The following is a 23,321-nucleotide window of genomic DNA, read 5'->3' on the forward strand; positions in this document are numbered from 1 at the left end:
GTATATGGCAAGATTCGAATATCTCAAATATCGCTGGCAAATCTACCCACTTTCGAAGTATCGATCTAATAATATTAACGGCAAAATTTATGCAAAAAATACGTAAAACGGCAACTGAACCTGTACGATCATTCATTCGTTATTATTTCGCAACAAATATTATGTTATTTCTTTTTTCAATTATTTATTTACCCTTTATTCAAACAAATAATTCAAAATTTTTACTACCGTATTTTTCTATTTTGCTTTTGGGCGAAAAAATTTTATACTACTATTATTAAGAATTGTTTGTATAAGTATATATGTTAAAAACTGAAATTATTTATTTTATTTTTTTCTCTTGATATATTTATAGTGAAATGTTTTACGGGATATCAGTTTATCACTACTCCCTTTAATGTTGACATTATTTTCACTAAATATGAAATTCCTTTTTTTTTTATAGCTTATCCAAGTATTAAATATTTATTTTTTATTTTACTTAGAATTATTTAAAATATGTTTTATAATCTTCTCGTGTTATATCTAGTACGGCGTAAAGTGTGCTTTGCGTTTTTATTCATTTATTCATTTATTTACTATAAAAAAAAAAAAAATTTAATTTATTTATTTATATAATATGAAAATTTTTTATTAAACTATTTATGATAAAAACTATTTACCATAGATTTTATTAAATTTGTTAATTGTTAAGAACTCCACTATTCTCAAACATAATAGTGAAGTTCTTGTCTATTGTCAGAACTCGAGAGTATAGAACATTTATAATAAGAATTTAAGAATGTTGTAAAATAGACGAAGATAAAGATATGTATAATCACCTTGTTGATTGGGAATTTAAGGAAAAAATTGTTTTCTGATATTGATAATGTAATAGGAGATATCCAAGATGATGTTGTATAGTTGTTGGTAGTTTTAAGATTTTAATATTTTCCTGCAAAATAAATTTGATAAATTGAATTATTAATTCTAAAAATTCTGATTGGTCAATTTTTATGATCACATGACCTCTTTTTTTAACACACAAAGTTGACAAAAATTATTGTTTAAAATTTTATATCAATGAATTCCTCCTGACTATCCATAAAATAAAATAAATAAATAAATAAATAAATCGTTTAAAATTTTATCCTCTTACAAATCACAATATAAAGTCAAGTCCCTTTACTATTGCTGTTTCAATTAATTGTGGGTTAAACTGCCCGTTAAAGATTTCAAGTAAAGTGGGAGGCTCTGAATTATTATTGGATTCAAAAACATTAATATCATCAATTATTCTCGCTGATATTTCACCTAAATCATTCATAAGTTCATCCACATCCATATTATCTTCGTCTGATACATCATCATCATTAATATCATCATTTAATTCATTATAAATATTCAAAGAGACTTTGGTTTTTTTAGACTTATTGATAAAAGATTTTTCTTTCGTATACCATATTATTCGTGCCATTTTGCTGATGATAAGTGGTTACGATGTTCTGTATGTATATTACCCATAAGTGACCACACCCTTTCTGAAGTTGCTGAGTTTGGTGGGATTGAGAAAAGTCTACATGCCAATTCTGCCAAATTTGGTGCTTTGAAGTAGGACAGTTCGCCAATATCTCAGTGGAGTTTTTGTAAGCTTTGAATTATTTAAAGATTCTGCCTGAAAAGAACCTTCCCGATTCTGATAATCCAACCATTCATCTACAAATGCATTATTATTTTTATCCAGATACAGTGTACAAAATAAGGAGTAAGCGATTTCTTGAATGTATAATAATTTATCGGACTTATTCCTTCTTCATGATGACATGGATGCAAAAACTAATAAGGAAAATTGGACTATAAATTTTTTTCTATCTATTATCAATTTCATTAGTCATTAAAGTTTTAAACTCACTTTTACTAGAAGGTAATTTTTCAATAATTCCTCTTAACCACACCCATGATGCTGCAACTTGCCCAAGAGTAGCTTCAGTTGTTCAGATTCTAAAATCATAATATATGATCATAGGGCCTTAAAATGCTTTAAGTTTTCCCAAAATGTGTAATACATGGATTCTGTGATAATTCTCACAATTTTGCCAAAGCTAGATTTGAATTTTGAAAATGGTTGATGACAATTAAAAGCATTTTGATAATAAGTAGGTTTTTTTTGGCAAGTAGATTTGTTTGATGAGCAGTAAAAACTTTTCCACCTATTTCTAAATCCTTTTTATTAAAGTATATGATTAATATTTAATTAAATTTAAATACAGTTAAATATAAAAATCAACATAAGACATTGTGCTTTAGCCATATCTCGATATCTGGTCCATTATCAGATACAAATCCTATCCATTTATCTGTCCCGAATTCCATCCCAACCTCTTTGTAAGCCTTAAACATGATATTTACAGTATGATGAACATTTGTCGTTTTTCATTAGTAATAATAAAATTAACCTGCTCTGTTTAGATATATTTGTCCATCCATCACCTGATAAAGTCAGCTTTGGCAAATGTTTGTATTTCACGATCTACTTCTTTATGAACTTGATCTAATATTTCGGTGCTGATCCATTTTCTTGATGGGAGATTGTATGAAGGTCATATCATTTTAAACAACTTGATAACTTTAGAGTGTCTACAAACGAAAAGGAACATTTGCTGAAAGCAGTGCACGTAATATTTGTTGATGTATTGCTGTCATTTCGTTGGAAGGGATACTCTTATCCACAAAAGATTCTGTTTATTATGATGAGTTACGTTTTCATCTGATTAAAATAGTAAAAATGTAAATTTATTGTTTTTTTTCATATTTAATTAGAAACATTATTAATTAATTACCATTATCATCGTCACTTAATTTAGCTTCAACACGGGAACGTTTATTTTTTTTTTGTCTTATTATTATATTATCTGAGTCATAAAGAATATTACGAAGTTCTTCACTAATATTAGAGCACTCTTCTTTGAGATGTTTTAACATATTAGAAAGTACATCCCCCATTTTTCCCATGATTTTTCCGAAACAATATCTACACTGTGCTTCATGTTTACAGCTATTAAGCAATTGACCTTCAATAAAGTGAAGCCAAACTGGATTTTTTTTCTGCCTTGTCTCTTTTTTGGTGGCATTTCGGTTAGTTGAATAAAGTATAAAGTAAAACACGAACGCGAATACGCGATTAATGTAATTCGGAAACTTGTTTATCGGTTCATGTGATCTTCAGCCAATCATCATTTTTAACAATTATTAATGATTTATTAACTACTTTATAATAATTACTTATTAATATTAAGAATCAAAGAAAGCCTCGGTTAATTTCTATTTAGGAATGGGTTATTTTTAGCAAATAAATCACATGCGCCTGATACCTTTTCAGCACATCTCAAATTACTTTTGACTTGTTGAGTTGCTGTATCCTCAATCCTGTTTTGCTAATTCAAAATTTAGGATCATGGTGTCTGCCATATTATATATTAATGCTAATAAAATAAATAATAGTAGAATAATAAAATAAAGTAATAAAAAAGTAATCTTAAGTTTTACCTTTAAAATTATCTTTATAGGTAAAAAAACTACAAAAGGAAAAAGTTTTTAAAAAAATAAAAGTATTATTCATATTTCATACGTCTCATAATATAACCTACTTTATTTAAATGGGTTGTAATTTTGGATAAAAAATCTGCAAATTCACCTGATATGAAATCCCGTGCATGCTGATTTAATTTAGTGCTACTGTAAAGAAAAAAAAATTTAATAAGGAAATTCGTGTTACATATAACAAACTTCTCGGCGAAGCAAAAATATCGTTCTTGCTAGATATGCAGGAGAATTTTGATATGCATAATATATTTTATAGTAAAGTCTATCAAGAATAATACTTCATGTCTATCAAGAATGACACTTTTGCCTCGGCGAACTTTCTAAATTAACTAATGGAATAAAAATGGTAAATAGCCAAATTGTCTCACAATATTAATCCAATATGATGATATAGGTTTATCTTTTTTATTGGTAGCACTCACATTATAGATTTCTTATTTGTACTACAAAAAAAAAAATGCCATATATATGTAAATTAATATATACGTTATAAAGAAGCAATTATGAGTCATAATGAAATATGAAAACTATATTGTAATTATCGTACGATAGGAAAAGATGAAAGGAATAACTGATAAAATTTTGTAATCTATTTTTGGTGAACACCGGTTTTAGATATTGACATTTTAAATAAATAGAATTTCCTCTTTATGTTATTATATGTATGTGTTAAAAAAAGATTGTGAAAAATATATGATTAATACGGTCATCACTTAAAGGTGGTTCAATGTTTCAAATTTTCTTACTTTTTTTTAAGTTCGGATCAAGAATTCAATATATTCCGTGCATTTAAAATTAATCGACTTTAACCTGTTATACTATTTATGGTAATTTTCTTGTAAAATCTACTTTGTTTTATTATATCTTTTTATTGTATACAAAAAAAAAAATTTTATATATATTAAAAAAAAGTTATATTAAAATTAGAAACTTTGTAAAATAAATAACTTCAAAAAAAAATTTCTACTGTATAACGTGGTCGTTAGTATACTATCTAATGTAGAAATTGAAATCATCAACACATGTGATCTGGTAACATAAATCATCAAATGAACATTCATCCAATTGGTCCGGAATTTCTAATAATAAAATGATTAAATTGATAAACAAAACAATAAGATATAAGTTAATAATGATAATATGGGGTAAAAAAAATAATAAAATAATAAAGTAGAATAAAAATACGCAGATCACGGCTTAAATTTAGTCCCAGATAATTAGGTCTCAGGGAACGATCATTTAAAAAGGAAACGATTAAGGCATATAAATCACCTGAACCGACATTATACACATCACCTGATTAGGCAAAGTTAACAAATAATAAGGCATATTAAAAAAGAAAAAGTGGCTCAATGTTTGAAATTTTCTCACCTTTTTTTTCCTAATTTATAAAGTTCGGATCAATAAATATTTTAATGATAATCCTAGCTTTGCAATCAACTACGCAGTATGCAGCTGTGCATGTTGCGACTGTTGCGTGTTATGATGAGATAGCAATAATAATAATTTATCGTAGTTATTATGGTCATTATATTATTAAGGTTGTTTCATTATTCGCGATAAAATTCACATCTTTACTTCAAAACCTTCAAAACCTTCAAAACGTAATTTTTTTTATAAAGAAATCGACATGAAAAAAGCAGGGACATCCATTGCTAAAAAAAAATTTTGAAAACTAGATTTCATCAATTATTCATAGAAATTTTTTTATTTTATTTTAATTAAAATAATAAATCAATAATTTTGTCATCTTTTTTTTTTAAAAAAAAAACCCTTTTTCTTTTCTTTCCAAAGAATCAATAATAATACTTGATAAACAAGAAATTCTAAAATGTTCCTAATTAAAAACTCTAAAAATAATGAACGAATTAAAAAATGAACGAAACCGAAACAAAATAAAAAAAATATATATCCATTATATTCTTATTATATTCTATTATATCCTATTTTTATTTTAATTTTATTCCATTTAATTTTTTTTTTTTTGATGGGTAAATTTTTTCTGTGGAATATTATTTTTTTTACTCTTTTTGTTTACTATATTTGGTAATGTTTTTGTCATACAAAATTATTATCGTTTATTATTAAAAAGAAAACTTTAAGAAAATTTTTCAATTGAAAAAATCGGAATATACAGTAAAATTTGTACATAAAAATTGTTCGAAATTGTTCTTTATCGGAATCACTTAAATAGGATGATTTGTTTATATTTATTCACTGATATTGTAAATATATATATAAAATAGTAGATAATAGATTATATTAAATAAGGTTTAGGGGTTAAATTTTGTGATTTTTGTCCATCTTTCCAAAACCAGAATATTTTTTTTTTAATGGTTATTACATTATCCTGCGTAATTTACGTTATTGATTTCCATTTACGTATTATTATATGTGAGGTGGAAATTACCGAAAGAAAACAATAATGTTTAGAATGTTTAGAATGTTTAGAATGTTTAGAATGTTTAGAACAATCGATTTTATCTGTTTAACTATTTATTTTTCTTATAAAATCTACTTTATTTGTTTTGATTATTTATTATTATTATTTTACTATATATAATATATATAAAAAAAATCCTTTTTATTGTATATACAAAAAAAAAAAAAAAAAAAATTCTTCACGTTACATTATGCATAAGTTACAGGGAAAGTCTTAATTTTTTTATGCAACTTTTAAAAAAAAATTTTATATACTGTATATTAAAAAAAAAAGTTATAATTAAAATTAGAACTTTATAAAATAAGAAAAAAAAAATAATTTTTTTATATTTTTTTTTAACAAGAATCCTTTTTTTTCTGCTTTGACGAATTTTTATTTTTTTTTTCAGCTAGAAAACCAATTTTCGCAATGGAATCAATACAATTATGCTCATAAATCCAATTTTACCGAAACTATTGAACGTACTCCTTCAAACGTTCGCTAGTAGTCTTATTATTCGAAAAACAGAATTAGAATTGGATACGAGAGATTACCAACACAGAATACAAACAAATCCATTTTTTTCCTCTAAATAGTAGTGGCGGAAAATAATTGGAATTTATATTGCTTAATTAAATTACAATTTTTCTCTTTTAGTTATGGCATATTGATTCATATTAAGTAAGTCATTATTTTGCATTAAATTATGGATGGAACAATACTATCTTTAAAATAAGTAATTTTAATTCACATGTCACAATTCAAAAAGCAATATTTTATTACATAATTTCTATTACATAATTTCTAATAATGTATTACATTAAATGATGAGCCAACTGTAAATTATTTTAGTTAGTTTATCTTGGACATTTTTGACCAGTTAATTATCGTAAAATGTTTCGGATGAGACAACCACCGGGCGTCGGGTATTGAAAAATATGCACAAGAAGATGCAAACAAAAAACCTAACTAAATCTTTTGCGCATAAAATAGAAATTTCTTTTTTTTTCGCGCAATGACATACATAAGTAATTTAATTTAATTTAATTTATTTTTTTTCGCGCCTAGACGCAAATTACTAACATCAAATTATTTTTATTTATAATTTATATCATTTTGTACACCAACAATATTGACACTACAGGAGAAAAAAAAATCATTTTAAAAAGGTAATAGTCGAAAACCTACTACTAAGAAAATATTATGCGTAAAGAAAAAAAAAAATTCGAATTCTGTGCTTTTGTGAAGTTTTTTTGAAATTGATAAATATTTACTTGTCACCCAAGCTAATCTTTAAATGAATTGAGTGAGAGAAAAATGAAAATTTTTGAAAATTTGAAATGAGGTTAGATCAAAAAAAAAAATTTCACAAATTAGGAAATTTCTATAAATATATTTTTTTTTGGACCGATGAAAATATGATTTGCTTTCACGTGTCGATCTGAGGTGAACATCGATCCGGGTCCAGGGCTCCAGGCTACTATTTTGGTTAAGTGGCGTCATTAAACCCTTAATATTTCAATTTTTTGCTTCTTTATTTATCATTAAATACCAATAAATAGAGAGAGAAAAAAAAAAAAAATATTATTCCATTTTAAGTTCATAATCAATTAAATAAATATAATTGTTTATTTTTCTTTTTGATAATGACAAAAATTTAGAGATATCAGAGATATTGTACATAAGCCGGAAAAAAAAAATTTTTTTAGGTGCGTCAAAAAAAAAAAATTAATTTTACGACTCGTACATTATCTTAATCTAGATTTCGATGAACTGTAATCAGAAAGAAATAATTTTTCTTTAATATACGCGAAGCATCAAACAATCAAACTTTTTTTCCGGTTACAAAACAAAATTGTGATCATACCAACGAAAAAGGTTTTAAAACAAGGCAATTTTTAAATGTCGATCTAATTATTCTAATCTCCTAAAAAGATTTTCCAATAAAAGTAAATTGGCGCGTATGCCAATGAATCTATATCAGATATGTATTCTAGTAGAATTTAAGAAATGCGTTACTAATTTTTTTTTTTTTAAAAAAAAAATTTATGCACCCGTACGTAGTGTTCCCAATTAAAACTGATTAATAATTGTAAATTAAATTAAAAAAAAAGTTTTTAAAAAAAATTTATAATAAATATATATATTTATTTATTTATTAAACATTAGATTAGAAAATTTGTTCGAAAAAAGTAAATTGTTCTTTATCTGGAATAAAAGAATTACTTAAATAATAAGGACATATCCGTTGAACTTTTTTTTTTTAAAAAAAATAAATAATATTTAATAGGGTAAATACAGTACAAGTTATTTATAAACTTTAATACAAAAAAAAGTTCAGAATTGAACAGAAGATACTTTTTTTGGTTCACCAATATTATAATTGGTAATTATCAATCTAAAATTTTTTTCTTTGTAACATTTCAAATTAAAGCTGTATACATTAAATAATTGATAAACCGGAAAATAAAATTCTTTTTTTTCTTTTTGAGCGCGTTCAATAAATAAATAAAATATATGAGACATCCAATATTGAAATCAGTATTAGTAGCATTAATTCCTATTGGTCACCATAGTATTCCTAATGACCGCAGTTATTGGATAGCAGATAGGGGATATCGGTCGGAGACTGATATCTCTATTCCCCATCCAATAACTATTTATTATAACAAACATTTTTTTTTTTAATAATATTATTAGTAAATTATTTCTTTACGCGAAATATCAAACCAATCAACATTTTCTTTGTTCCTATAATGGAAAGTTAATTCTGTGTGCAGTTTAATTAATAATTAATATAAGTTTCGATTTCTGACCATTCCCTTTTTGGTATCACTGTAGGATTATAGCTGCAATCTTATTAAATCAATTGACTCAGAACTTATCTAGAATAAATTATTCCAATAAATGATCTTAATAGTATTCTTTTTTTCTTTCATGATGAAAAATTATATTTTAATATATATATATATATATACATATGGTAATAATGGTATTATTAATAATGTTCAAGTTAATAAACCAATATCTGTGGCTTAGAGGCGAAAAAAAAAAATTTTTTTATTTATATTATTGTAAAAAGGGGTAAGTTTTTTTTTACATCTTCTTGCGCATATTTTTCAATACCAGCCCAATGCCGATGCCTGGTGGTTGCCTGATTAGTGATCACCTGAAACGGTTAAATTTGATTAAATTGACATTTTACGATAATTAATTACTAGAATGACAAAAATATCCAAGATACTGTAAACTAAAATAATGAAAATGATTTATTATATAATTAGAAACATTTTAAAACTTTTACCATTTTCTCCTCTGCTCTCTCATGTGAAAAGATAAAATGTTAAATAAAAACTATAGGAAAACAAGAAAAACTCCCCGAAAGGAAAGTATCATCATAAATCATTTTCTCTCAAATATTGAACACAAAAAAAATAATAATAATACGATAATTTTTTTATTGGTTAATTGTAAATCTTATGTAATAAAAGATTTCTAGACAGTTGCGATTTTGTGTAAATTTTTTGTACCACTCACTAAATAAGAGATGTGTTGAATTCCACTAAATTAAATACCATGATTGTATATAAAAAGATAAATTTAATTTAATAAAATGAATTATTATTGACATTGTGATATAAATATTTTTTGCCCGAATATTTACATTATATATTTAGAAACTTTAGTAAATAAAAATTTTTTTTTTATATACCTCCCAATGATCTAGTAAAAAATGAGAAAACGCAGAGGATCAGAAAAAAATAATTTAATTTTTCTATATAAAATAACCCTCTTTGGTGTCTACCGCAAATATTCAAAAATTCCTTTTATTTTCATGATTTCATGAATTTTTATTTCATATATTTTTTATTTTCTTTGAAAGTTATGTAGAAATAATTTTTAAAAGACTCTTTTTTATATGATATATATTTATGTATAAATATATATATAAAATAAGAATGCAAGATTATTTTTGATTCAATTCTCACCTTGAAGGAAAAAAAAAAAATTTAATAAAACTATTTCGATCTAAATTTATTTCAAAAGATTATTAAAAACCAAATTAAAAAACCAAATTATTTAAAAATATATATAATTTTTACAATGGATAATGAACAACAACCAACAAATCAGGAACGTGCTCCTTCAGAAAATCCACGCGATTCAGATACAACTTCTAACAATCCATCATCCTACGCTAGTTTTGCTATTCGTAGACGCCGTAATCAACGACGTTTAAGACATGAAATTACAATTAATATGTATACATGGAATCGCATAAGACGATTACCTATGCAAAACACAACCGATTTATTTACAAATCAATTATTTAATAGATCATCTTTCCCCTAAAGAATCCAACCGCTTATTAATTATATCGCAAAATCTGTATATGGCAAAATTCGAATAATTATCTCAAATATCGTTGGCAAATCTACCCAATTTCGAAGTTAATTTCATTTTATCGATCTAATAATATTTGATCATTCGTTCGTTATTATTTCGTAACAAATATTATGTCATTTCTTTTTCTCAATTATTTACCCTTTCCCATTCATAATTCAAATTTTTACTACCGTATTCCTCCAAAAATAAGCAACCCCCGAAAATAAGCTACAACCTTGAATATTAACTAGTTTCGTGTTAAAATGTAATAAACAGATTTTTAAATAATAAATATAAGTTCAAATAGCCTCAGAAAACGTATTTTTATTAATGAATTATGTCAAACAATGCCTGTCACTATCATAACATACACATTACGGTAAATGTAAAAATATTAACCATTAACCAAATTAAACAGTTAATTGTCTCATTCTATCACTAACATCTTCGCTATCATCACTATCATGGATACTATTATGAGTATTATCATCACTACCATTATCACTCGCATCATCACTACCTTCATCATTATCATCAACGTTATTTCCATTGTCATCATCACTAATTTCCAATTCAGCATTTAAATCTGTTGAATCTTACAAGTCTTGAAAGTTTCTATGATTGTTTCATCATAAATTCCACAAGCATACATCACTCAATCTAGCGCGACGAAGATTTCCCGTGGCAGTTTCCCCAGCAGCCACTTGCCATCCAGGTATGCCATTCTTTGCGAAGGTTGTCTTTAAATGGTTTTTTATTTATTGAGACATCAAGAGGCTGGCAAATGCTGGTTAAACCACCAAGAAAAAAATTACTGCCAGATCGAACACACTCATAAAATTTTTTTTTTTACAGATCCTTCCAGATGACCTTTGAATAAATCATACACTAACATTTCTGGATTCCTTCGAGTGCCATTTTTTGCCCTTATATCATTGAAGTAATCAATGTACTTTAACATTAAACTTGAGTCCATCCAACCGTTTTTTTGGAACCAAACTACAACACCAGGAGAAACTTGTTCGTTGCGCGGCATTCGTTTTCCTTTGAAGATGTAGATTTGAGGTAGTTTAGTCCCATCTATGATATTGCAATTTAATAAATTTGATTTAAAGTAGCAAATCGTTATACCAAAATGAAAGATGGTTTTAAAATAAAAGGAATATCTGCGGTACATGTCAAAACAACGGTGAACGGATTTTTTTCATTGCCCATTACGCGAATATGAACTGTTTTTTCACCCTTTGGATTTATGGTAAAGTTACCAGCCATATCAAACCAAACGGGCGTTTCGTCCATATTAAAAATATTTTCTAATTCATAGAATTTTTTGATCCTAAGGTTAGTTACAAATTGATTGAATTTTTCCAACTGTTCTTGAGTTTTACTTGGGAGCTTTTAGGAGATTCTAGTGCGTCGTCTCAACGCTAATTTGTATCTTTTCAAAAATCCTTTTTACCAACGATAAGAAGTCTTGAAATTTTCAGTAAGTTCTCCATAAAGTTCTAGAATTTCCGCTTCTCTTAAAATTTCTAACATTTTACTTCGTAAAATTTATGATTATATGATACAGCTAGACCTTGCTTCCTTTGCTCAATTATCCAAACATACAGCCTTTTTCGGCTTCGGGAAAAAACGCTTTTCGGCCAAACCAACTCGCTTACTTTTTCCATTAGTTTCAACATTCCAGGTAAAACTTGCTTTTATCCAACGTCCTACCATACTACGATGAATATCAAAGTGTTCTGCCGCTATATTATTCCCATATTCTTCCGCGTATTTAACAACCTCTATCTTGGAATATGAGGATCTTACGTTTAACAACTAACGATGAGAAACTTTTCTTAGCATTTTTTATTTGTTGCACTTGGCGTAGCAACTGGCGTAGTAAAACAGGTGTGTAAACTAGTTCGCGACTTTTACGTAACGCACGTTAAAATGATTAGCAATCACGGGAGTCTTAAATAAATTGTATAAGTATATAGTAATAATAGTATCAGGTATGTTAAAAACTTTTTTTTTGAAATTATTTTTTTCTCCCAATATATTTATAGTGTATGGGATATCAGTTTATCACTATCACCTAGTTACTCACTTTAATGTTGACATTATTTTTTACTAAATATTGTTTTATACTACATTTCTTTAATACAATCGAAAGTATAACTTCCCCATGAATCCCCATATAGTTCTCTTGATATACGATTCCTCGAATTATATAATATGTTGCAAGAGGTCTTGCTGTGGATTATTAATTAATCTTTAATGAAATGGGTATACTAAAAAAAAAAAATTTATGACATTTTATATATACCTTCATATTCGCTTATTCTTTTCCGTTTGGAAGATCTGCTCGCACAACGTAGAATTCGATACCTGTGTGAAATTCCTTTTTTTTATAGCTTATCCAAGATTCCAAGTATTAAATATTTATATTCTCTTTATTTTTTATTTTACTTAGAATTATTTAAATATTTTTATATTCCATGATCTTCCCGTGTAGCGGTGTAGGGATTGGAATCGATTCTGCGATAGTCGAATTAATCGAAAATCGATTCTGAATCGATTAATCAAAAATCGCATTAAAAAATAGAATCTGACGCCTAAACAATTTTTTCATTCTTATGACCTTTTATGATCCTAGTCAATCGTTTCCATTGATATTAATATAAAAAATTTAAGTTCTTTCGCATATAAGTCGGACATCTTTCTAATGAATATTATTCAACGAATTCTTCGTCATCCTCTAGATCGATAACTCAAGATTCAAGTTCATGTAAATTAAATTAAGTTGACCTAATAAAATAAATTGTAATTAACGATCATTAACGTGTACTTTTTTATTGAACGGTATAACTTTTGTTTACAAGGACAGTTATTTTGACGTTTAAGTAGAAATACTTTTTCGACGCACTCTCATGACCACAGGCTAATACGATAAATGCTTCGAATGAAGGAGTAAGGATGTCTTTATCACATTGCGGACATTTTTCAAGTTCAGTAAATTCAGCGTCCTTAACGTTATCGTCCCCTAATTTCTTTAGGATGCTGTACGCAAGTTACGAATGCTGGACAGAGACATCCCGTGTTGCCTGGGCTATGGACGAAAAAAAATCGGTCATAAAGGTCGACCTCAGTTAATATAGCACCACATGAACAAACGATCAACTGGATCTTCTTTAGAAATTACGTACAGCATTTCGCCATTTCGCTAATCCTCTTGCAAATCAATAAAGATGATTTCAGGATTGACATATACTTCTCCAAAACCCATATGCGAAATAATAATTGCCGGAAAAAATATCCATACCCGAATATTGTTTTGTTAGTGTGATAGTAGCGTATCAGGAGTCATGACACGCAAAGAAAATCGAGTCTTAGAAAAAATTATGAGAAATATATGAGATTCGCACGTCGCACAGCCCCTATTCTTTATCGTACTGCGCATAGATCTGATCGATATGACGCAAATTGTGAGAATCATATGAATGACATAATCCTGCATCTTTTGTTTTGATGTCTGATGTCAATGAAACGCTCAAAATTTCCAAAAAATGACATCTACAACCTTAACTTCTTCCTCAACTTTATCACAACGAACCTCAATGTCGAGTTTTGAATTGACTCAAGAGGTTCTTGAGGCGGCCAGGGATAGTTTACTTGAGCAAGAAACGCAAATTATTCTAGCTGAAAATATCTCTCTTGAGGGCTTTCTTAAAGTCTTTCTTGATTATATTGAAAACGAACAAGATCTTCCCGTAAAAATCCGTTTAGTCGATGGTAAAGTCACAGCTTATGAGGTAGCTTTAACACCTCATGCGGTGGTAGCAAGCTATATGTCTCATCTTGCCTGGAACAATCAATTAGCTGGTGGTTGTGAAGAGAATCTCATTGTGGACCGAATAGCTATTTCGTTGCTGATGCCACTATTCGACCATGGAATGTTCCTAATTCTCCACCTGTACGAGCTTGCAACTCATCGGGTTATGAATATCCAACCATGGTTGTGGAAGTCGGACTTATCCAATCAATCCGTAATTTACATGAATTAGCTCAAATTATTTTTCTCAACGAACAACAATTTTGATTTTTCTCGTTCTCAAAATATTTCCTGCTCGTCAGAATAATACGAGAACTTAGTCGCGAGATTTATTCAAACCACTGTAGGAGCTAATGTAACTGGTAAGGTTGGTTGCCGTAAGTAACGATTATTATATATCGAATTACAACCTTTAGCGGTTGTAATATTATAAACGTAAGCTGTAAATTGGCTGTAAATACTACACCATTGTGATTAGCTGAAAGATGGTAATTCTGATTTACAACCGTTATATTTACTTGAATTTTGGGCTTACAATTATTTACAGAGACCAACACTAGTAACTGGGAACGTAACCGGTTCACCACCCTGCATTGGACTGAACCTTCCGAATTATATTTTAAATATTCCTGCAAACGCCCTCTTCCACGGTGCTCCGGGTGGTGTTCCTAATGGGATGGCTGGTGGAATCAACATAGATTTATGGCAAATACAAAATATAATTCTTCATCTTTAATGTATACTTTTTACTTCTCTAATGCATATTTTTTACTTTATTTAATAATTTAGATTCAAATATAATTAATTTTAAATAGATAGATTATTTTAAATAGATAGATGATAATGTATTATTCACCTAAATTTTTCTTAATTGCGGTTTCTGCTAATATATAATTACATTGCTATTTGCTAAATTTTCGTTTATGTCATTTGATTTTAACACATGTAATATTACTATTAATTTTTTGCAAACAATTCCGTTTGAGATTTGTTGCCTAACATATTATAATAAATTAATAAAGGCAATTCGTTTTTTATCGCTGGTATGACCAAGTATTAAGAATTCGGCACGTAAAAAAATTCATTATCACGTCGAGTTGATTCTATTGTACACGTGATGATAGTTAAGAAAAGATCAAAATGCCTATATATAACCAGAAGAGTAATATGCTCGTTTTATTTTGGAGCATCTAAAGAGATGGGAAAATCGATTAACATCGTGATGACATGTTTCAAGAAGCTAGCCGAGCAATAAAACCAACATACCCTGTTATTACTTTGCGAACTATACTCGTTCGTTTGACATTGATGATGTAAATAATGGTAAGCTTGATTTTTTCGTATTTCGTTTTATTTTTGCTTTGCTTACGCAGATTCATAGGGGCATCACCTTTTTATATAATTTATGTGACGTTTACTGTATAATAATGTTATTGCCCATTTATTATCAAGTTCTGAATCGATGATCTCATCATTAAAAGAATATATTAGCATGCACGCTCGCTTCACTTCCCACAATCCCATAACCAACTTCATGATATATCTGAATTTGGTAAATTAATTGTGCATGCTTTATTGACCGTACGAGAAAAAATACATAAAAAAATATAATTGTATGCGAAAATCACAGTTTCCCAATATTGTACTGCGCATTTCAGGTGATCAGTCTCACATGACGAAATTTCCCATCTCGCTTTATGCTTTCACATTTACTATTGGGATTCCACCCTGAAGATCATTCCAGCATTTGAGAAGATAAAGTTCGTTCTCTGCAATATTCACCAGAACCCCATTCGCCCCGCCCGATATTTTACTACGTTCATGATCGGTGATAAGCAAACATTATTCAGAAAAAGAAACGAAGTAATATGTTTTCGTGATCTTCAGGTAAGATAGAAATCGGACGTCTGGGTTTGATAGAATTTTAGATAATTGAATTATAAACATTATTAAGTTATTAATTATAAAAGATTAATGTTTTGAGATTCCATTTTATTGACAAACTCCTGAATTTTTTTGATTCTTCTAGGAATAATAATTTCTGGTTTTTCATCATACCATACTTCAAGAAAAAGATTCCATTATCTTGACATATGCATCTTTTTTGCCGATCACGATTAACAATATCTTCGAGTTTTTTAATATCCTTATACCAGCTAGTGCTATGAAGCCGATGCTGAGCCCAGCCCCTTACACCTCCAATGCGATTCGATATTTTTGAAAGAAGGTATCAAGCTCTGATCCATTCAAGAAGGGGGAACGATATTCGATCATAGGTTTCTCATTAAGAATTTCCTTAGCTATCTGGATGCATCTAGTCTGGAATTTGCGATTTTTCTTAGATTCTGATTCTTTTTTAAGTTCATCAATATCACGCCTTAATTTTGCTACTTCATCTTTAAGCTCATAAATCTCAATATCACAATTAATATTTTCAGCATCAGTACCTCTCCTACCCTTCTCTAACTCCTCGATTCTACTCCCATGTTCCTCGTTGCACTTCCTGAGATTCACTACCTCGCGTTTAAGATCAAAATTCTCGGCCTCAAGCTCAGTGTTATGCTGTCTCTGCTGTCTCAATACCTCAAGCTCAGCAATCTTTGCCTCAAGCTCAGTATTGCGCTGTCTCAGCTCCTCAAGTTCGGACCTCGCGGTTGGGTTTGCTATTTCGCTTTCACAAGGACATGGTTAATATTGTATGTCACATGTACGAAATAATGTTCAATGTTTATGCGTTTAGAGTGACTGACCGGTCCAGGGGATTCGAGACTCCAGGTTCGACGTACTAATCGACTTCATCGGGATTCAGTCTCACCTTCTTCGGAGTCAGTTTCATCGTCTTCTTCGGAATCAGTCACAACCACTCGTTTCATTTCTGCTGCGTGCCTGGGCTTGTGCATGAAAACAAAAATCTCTCTCTTCAACTCGTCAATCACTTTCCCAAGCATTTCAACGCTTACTCCCAGTATATCGGCCTCAAGCTCTGATGGACCTTTTCTTGCTTCACAAACAGACCGAAAGGACATAGTTGTTAGTGCGGAAAAAATTTTCAAGGTTATATGCGTTTGGAGCTTGCGTACGCAAGAGAACATCTATTTAATAAAATGCATCGTGCCGGAATTCGGCTTACAGTACATAAAAATGCGAATATATTGCGTTACAATTGTACTATGTAAATAAATACGCCATTTTGTACACCAACAAAACAATCAATATTGACACTACAGGAGAAAAAAAATACTTGAAAGTAAAAAAAACAAACCTGAAAGTAGGAGAAATTTACTACAGTAAGCAAAATATTATGCGTAAAAAATTAAAAGAAAAAAAAAAATTTTTTGTTTTATTACAATTCAATGACGAGTTCATATAATAATGTGTTTTGTGAAGTTTTTTTGAAATTGATAAAAAACAAAAAATTGTTTGAATACTTTATTTAATAATTTTTTTCTTTTTGAAAGTTTTCTTTTTTATGTGATATATATTTTTATATATATTAAAAAAAAAACTCACTTTGAAGAAAAAAACAATCTTTCACTTTCTTTATATCATACCATTTATCCTTTATTTTCACATATTTCTCTTTCTGATTCTTATTTTGATACACTTAAAAAGTGGGTTTGATTTAAAAAAATCAATTCGATTCGCTAAAACAATATTTTTTATTTACAAACACTTTTAAAAAACCTTGTACAAAAATCTAATTCTTAAAAAAAAATAATAATAAAATTAAAATGAACTCACTATCAATCACTTATACTGCCGCTCCATATAAGGATGTTTGTGTCAATAACCGAACAAACCTGTGGCCGAACGGAATAGTTCCATGTGGCAGTGAATTCGACAATAATGTGTCCTTGGAACTTGAACTCATTGTGTTATACGCATGCAATGAATATGATCTCCGACGTTAATTCAGTAAAAATCGTGAAAAGAACGTATCAATCAGATTACGTAAGAACCGTTGACGAGTGTGAATATTTATTGGTAGGATAGGAGTTCAGGTAATTACTATATTCGTCTATAATTCAAACTTGCTATCTCTCTCTCATTTCATTTCACAATTATAAAGAAGTTGAGAGAGTCTATCACAACAGAAGTCTCTGGGGTAGTATAAACGCACGCAGTTGTTATCCAAATTTTGTCATCTTCACATCTTGGCCGGATTTCGTATTGGAATTCATCAGAGCTTCCACATATTGGTTGTTCAACTAGAATATGGACATGTTCAGAGGGTGGCGGAAAGTCTCTTGGAAATATTTTTGCGATTTCTTCTACAGGCTCTTTTTTTTGATAATAATATTTTATAGTATATGGATTTGGGTCGTTGCTTAATGCCAGAAGTAGGGATTGGAATCGATTAATCGAAAATCGACAAAACATAGTAAAATCGATTCTCGAGAATCGATTCTCAGCAATTTTTTACATATAAGTTAACCTGACTCAAAGTAATTTTTCATGCCGGCCAAGTGCTGATTATTTTTGCTGAAATTAGAAACTTATTCAAAGTCAGGATGGTCGTCTATAAGAAAAATCTTGAAAAGATTCGATTTTCGATTCCAATCCCTAGCCAGAAGTTCCTCACAAGAAATTTTAACTAAACTAAGATTCCGTCTGCCGAAACATTTGTAAACGCAGTAGGATTTTTTTCATAAATAGTTTCTTTAAGGTGTTCGATGGATAAAAATTCGGAAATTTCTATTAATATAGTCAATCTGTTCGGAATTCTACGCCTCGGTATATTTTCTTGGGGAACAACCAAACACTGCAGGGTTACTATGTAATCTTTTAAATCGTTGGAGGCCATTATATTAGTGTGGGTATTTTCAGTCGGAGACTGGGCTACGCCCAAAATATAGATTGCTCTCCAAAGTGTACACTATATTCTATAAAGGATAGCTTTCTTTCTAAAATACAAAAAAAGATATACAGTTGTCTCACTCACTAGCTATGAGTTAACGTAAAGTAGAAACTACTCCAGATACAGGCATACAGCTCACATCTATCATTGTTTAGTAAAGGTCACCATTTCAACTTTCAACTATCGAAATTAAATTATTAGATTTCGAAGGAAACGAACTACTCTAAACTTATAAACTTAGACTCGGGTAACTACCGTATTTTATCGAAATTAAGCACCCCATTTTGCAAGAGTTTTGGACGAAAATTTTGGGTGGTGCTTATTTTTGATATTATTTTTATTAGAAATATATATAACTTTTGCATGGGGGTGCTTATTTTCGAGGGTGCTTAATTTCAATAAAATACGGTACTGTAAAAGAATTCACAGTGGTTACTATAAAATTTAGAGAAAGTTCGACAAAAAAAAAAGAAAAAATTCGTACAACATCGTACGATTTGAAAATCGAAATCGGCGACAAAAAGCAATTACACCGAATGATGCCGTTTAAAGGAAAGGATCAAAGAATTTTTGTTTTTATGCAGATATTTAAAAATTATCATGTTATATCTTCATAGATATGATTTAAAAGTATAAAAGAGTTAGTTCATTGATGATTTAAAAATATAAAAAAAGTTAGATCTTAATTTATGCATAAGGATAATAAGGATAAATATGGTAATGTTGATAATGTGATGCAGGATTAGCATATACTATGTACTTTTAGTCGCATATGTTGCATATCGTGCAATAAACTTTTCAATTTTTTTTTATTAGTCAGTATTTCATATAATAATTTTTACGGTAATATTAAATATTTAAATTAACTTAATAATAATTTTTTTTTTAGATAATTACATATTTAAAAAAAATATATGAACAAATTTTAGTTAAAAAAATTTTATTATATCAAATATAAATTTATTGGATTATAATTTATGCATGCAAATTAACATGTATCATTTCTAATTTAATCATTGTCAACGATTCTTTTGGTAATAATATAAAGAAAGGCTAAAATTATGGCAGGCATAATAACATTGTAACGTAGGTACGACAGTTACAATGATTCTTTTGGTAGAAAGGCTATCTTGCAGATCTTTTGCTGTAGCTGCAGCAGGTGATTATTACGCAAGCAAGATCAAAATTTTCCTTGTAATACTCGCTCGTCTTTTTTTATTTCTTTTTTGGTTGGATCTGCCTGCACGAATTTGGAATTTATTGATAATCTAAATTTAAATCTATAAGATTCGGAATTCCGTTTGGGTTCTATTCAGATGTCGAATACCATTTTGTTATACGAATAATTTCTTATTCTGTAGTTGTAAAAGGGTTTTCATTTTTCTCATTTTCTAAATGGTTTTTAACGCATTCTTTTTTATTAGTAAATTAATATAAAGCCGGTCACCATTATTTGTACATGACATAATTATAACAAAGAAAATGCAAAATAATTAGTAATATCATTTGAAAGTTAGATACTGACTTTTTGGGCAGTATAATGGTAATGTATTTTATATGTACAAAATGTACAATTGCTCAATCAAATCAATTACATGTATAAAACCCAGCAACTGCCTTATAAGTAGTATAAGTACGACGGATGTATTTGCTCCTTTGAGGCCTTGGGGCAACTACATGAGAAAATGTTAATCATACAATACACCGTACAATACATGTTTTTGTAACACCCAATAGAACGACTCTTACATGAAGAAGGTAAACAAATAAACGACTGTTTTCTATAAAAGAGGTCTAATTCTCCCTAATCCTTGTGTAGTTTTTAACATTTTAAACTCCTTAAAATAATATATAAATACAAACAAATAATTATTTAAACATAAACCAATTAAATTAAATAAATATGACAGAACTCACAGAAGTAAGAAACATTCTATTAATAGGTCGCACAGGTGGAGGAAAGTCAACATTAGGAAATGTGTTAATAAATAATAACGATTTTGAAGAAGTATTTAAAGAAAGTGACGGATCGGTTAGTGCCACTAAAAATATTGATGAGAAATTAGTAGAAATTGATGTAAGTAGAGATGGCGGCGAAAAAGTAGAATATCGAATTATTGATACTATCGGGATTGGTGATACTAAATTAACTGCCCAAGGAGTATTGACTAGGTTAGCGGAAATAGCAAACAGAGTTAAAAGTGAAGGTTTAAACCATATTCTTTTCGTTACAAAGGGAAGATTTACCAAAGAAGAAGTTGAAGCCTATGATTTGTTAAGTTCAATTATTTTTGATAGTGAAGTTCTTAGATATACTACGATTGTAAGAACAAATTTCAATGGGTTCGAAGACAGGGAAAAGTGCGATAATGATCGAGCAGCTTTAAGAATGGAAAACGGAGGGTTTCTTGATGCAGTCGATATTGTTTATGTAAATAATCCTTCTATAGAAGTTTTTGGCGACATGGCGAAAAAAATACGAGAAAGTTCACGTAAACGATTGTTAACTTATTTAGCAGGTTGTCAAGGAAATTATCGACCAAGTAATATTGATGAATTGGAACAGAGGATTCAAGATTACAAAACTAACGAGGAAAAACTTGAAGATAAGATGAAAGAACTGGAAGCCGACAGGAAACGCCAAGAGGAAGAATTTCGCAATAAATTGACTGACATGAAAGAAGAGTATACCAAAGTCTTACGGGAAAATAAGAGACAGTTTGAAAATTTTCATAAAACTGTCGATAAAATTAGTGAAGCAATGTCGAAACCTTCTCTAAATCAATCTGAAACAACAAGTTCAGAATTGACAATGTCACAAAGAGAGCAGATACAAAAAGCGTTTGAAGATACTGGCCTCTCCTTGGTGTTTAAGACTGGCGTAGTTGATGTGATTGAAAAAGAATTTTTTTCCACTACCCTAGATAAAAAATATGCGACGTTTATGTATCATTCTAAGGCAACGGTTGGTCTTGGCTATGCTTTTGCTTTGATTGAATATAAATTGAGTCCCGGAAAAGTGGAAATAGTTACTAACACTAGATATCCTGATACCAATCCAGTTAACGTTTACATGTTTAAGAGCAAAGCTTATAAAGAAATGGCGAAGGTTATAGATGATGTTAAACGAAGAGATGCTGAAGTTACAAGAAGAGTCCAAGAAAGTGTTATTAAACAAATTCAAGTTTCTTCTAAAGGTCAGGATTAGAGTTAGCCTGTTAGGGTTAGGGTGTTTAGATAGCATCACATCCTTCAGTCTCTTTTTTTTCTAAGTGAAATATGATAATTTACAGTATAAATAGAACATTATTTAATTATATTCATTACTCTTTTTTTGTATTTGATAATAATTATGAATTATTTTAAATAAAATATATTTATTGCCCGTCTCAATAAATGATATCTGGCTGTTAAGATAAAAATTAATTATATCCCTAGAGATTACAGGAATAGTACAAATAAATTATTCCGATCATAAAATTCTAGTTATGAGAGGAATTAATTCGTAATCCGTAATTATCGGTCAGGATGTCACGTGTTTTCAGAATGTTCTAGTATTACTTTATTTTTTTCAGTTATCCAATTGTACGGAAATAAACGATATATCAATTTGTCATCATTTTATCTTATAAGCAAAAGATTATCCCATTAGACGCAGTAGTAATTGACAAACGCCAACCGGAAATTAGAATCATTTATCGTTACAGGCTAATTTCTAAATTTTAGCGGGGATCAGTTTAAGGATGTTGTTCTCTTTCGAGATATTAATGTAGTGTTATTGTTAATATTTTCAAATTTGGCCGCTTAAAAAATTATTTGTCTGTGTGCTTATTGAGTTGTCCTATTGCCATCCCGATCTCATGATCTCACGAATTTTGTGGCATCAAGATCTTGGCCAATCAAATTTTAAATTTAATCACGTGATCGAGAACGAAAAAATTGCAAAATTCATTCAGTATTTCTGTTATTTAACATTTCGAGTTTAGAAGATCGGCCTTTTAGATTAAAATTGGGAGTATACACAACTTCTAAGTTCTAATCATATGTGGAGATGGCAAAAAACATGGTTTAAAACAATTTTGGCATTTTAAAACATGAAAAAAAACAATTTTCACAATGAATCAATCTGATTATGCTCATATATCCAATTTTACCGAAACTATTGAATGTACTCCTTCAAACGTTCCATTTTACGCTAGTCTTGTTATTCGAAGGCGGAATAATTGTCGAGAAAGACATAGAATTAGAATTGA

At 29.0% G+C, this 23,321-nt stretch overlaps 7 protein-coding genes across 7 annotated transcripts; 3 read left to right on the plus strand and 4 right to left on the minus strand.

The window, feature by feature from the left end:
* Positions 1–1,141: 1,141 nt before the first annotated feature.
* On the minus strand, positions 1,142–1,456 carry OCT59_009478 (uncharacterized protein; the record flags this gene model as incomplete). The annotated part of the gene is made up of 1 exon (XM_066133591.1): positions 1,142–1,456. The coding sequence occupies one exon, from the start codon at positions 1,454–1,456 to the stop codon at positions 1,142–1,144; it is 315 nt and encodes a 104-aa protein (XP_066000017.1).
* Positions 1,457–2,678: 1,222 nt separating this feature from the next.
* Positions 2,679–2,991, minus strand: OCT59_009479 (uncharacterized protein; the record flags this gene model as incomplete). The annotated part of the gene is made up of 2 exons (XM_066133592.1): positions 2,679–2,746; positions 2,820–2,991. The coding sequence occupies 2 exons, from the start codon at positions 2,989–2,991 to the stop codon at positions 2,679–2,681; spliced, it is 240 nt and encodes a 79-aa protein (XP_066000018.1).
* A 7,117-nt stretch (positions 2,992–10,108) lies between these two features.
* Positions 10,109–10,357, plus strand: OCT59_009480 (uncharacterized protein; the record flags this gene model as incomplete). Its single annotated transcript, XM_066133593.1, has 1 exon — positions 10,109–10,357. One exon carries the CDS (start codon positions 10,109–10,111, stop codon positions 10,355–10,357), a length of 249 nt encoding a protein of 82 aa, XP_066000019.1.
* Positions 10,358–10,800: 443 nt separating this feature from the next.
* OCT59_009481 (uncharacterized protein) lies at positions 10,801–11,929 on the minus strand (the record flags this gene model as incomplete). The annotated part of the gene is made up of 5 exons (XM_066133594.1): positions 10,801–10,976; positions 11,046–11,130; positions 11,399–11,434; positions 11,522–11,726; positions 11,850–11,929. The coding sequence occupies 5 exons, from the start codon at positions 11,927–11,929 to the stop codon at positions 10,801–10,803; spliced, it is 582 nt and encodes a 193-aa protein (XP_066000020.1).
* A 2,015-nt stretch (positions 11,930–13,944) lies between these two features.
* OCT59_009482 (uncharacterized protein) lies at positions 13,945–14,882 on the plus strand (the record flags this gene model as incomplete). The annotated part of the gene is made up of 4 exons (XM_066133595.1): positions 13,945–14,228; positions 14,297–14,424; positions 14,558–14,572; positions 14,758–14,882. The coding sequence occupies 4 exons, from the start codon at positions 13,945–13,947 to the stop codon at positions 14,880–14,882; spliced, it is 552 nt and encodes a 183-aa protein (XP_066000021.1).
* A 1,518-nt stretch (positions 14,883–16,400) lies between these two features.
* Positions 16,401–17,236, minus strand: OCT59_009483 (uncharacterized protein; the record flags this gene model as incomplete). Its single annotated transcript, XM_066133596.1, has 2 exons — positions 16,401–16,873; positions 17,026–17,236. The coding sequence occupies 2 exons, from the start codon at positions 17,234–17,236 to the stop codon at positions 16,401–16,403; spliced, it is 684 nt and encodes a 227-aa protein (XP_066000022.1).
* A 3,735-nt stretch (positions 17,237–20,971) lies between these two features.
* Positions 20,972–22,276, plus strand: OCT59_009484 (uncharacterized protein; the record flags this gene model as incomplete). The annotated part of the gene is made up of 1 exon (XM_025312751.2): positions 20,972–22,276. The coding sequence occupies one exon, from the start codon at positions 20,972–20,974 to the stop codon at positions 22,274–22,276; it is 1,305 nt and encodes a 434-aa protein (XP_025188819.1).
* Positions 22,277–23,321: the final 1,045 nt, after the last annotated feature.

Source organism: Rhizophagus irregularis, chromosome 17 (assembly GCF_026210795.1).
Source record: "Rhizophagus irregularis chromosome 17, complete sequence".
NCBI classification, from domain to species: Eukaryota; Fungi; Glomeromycota; class Glomeromycetes; order Glomerales; family Glomeraceae; genus Rhizophagus; species Rhizophagus irregularis.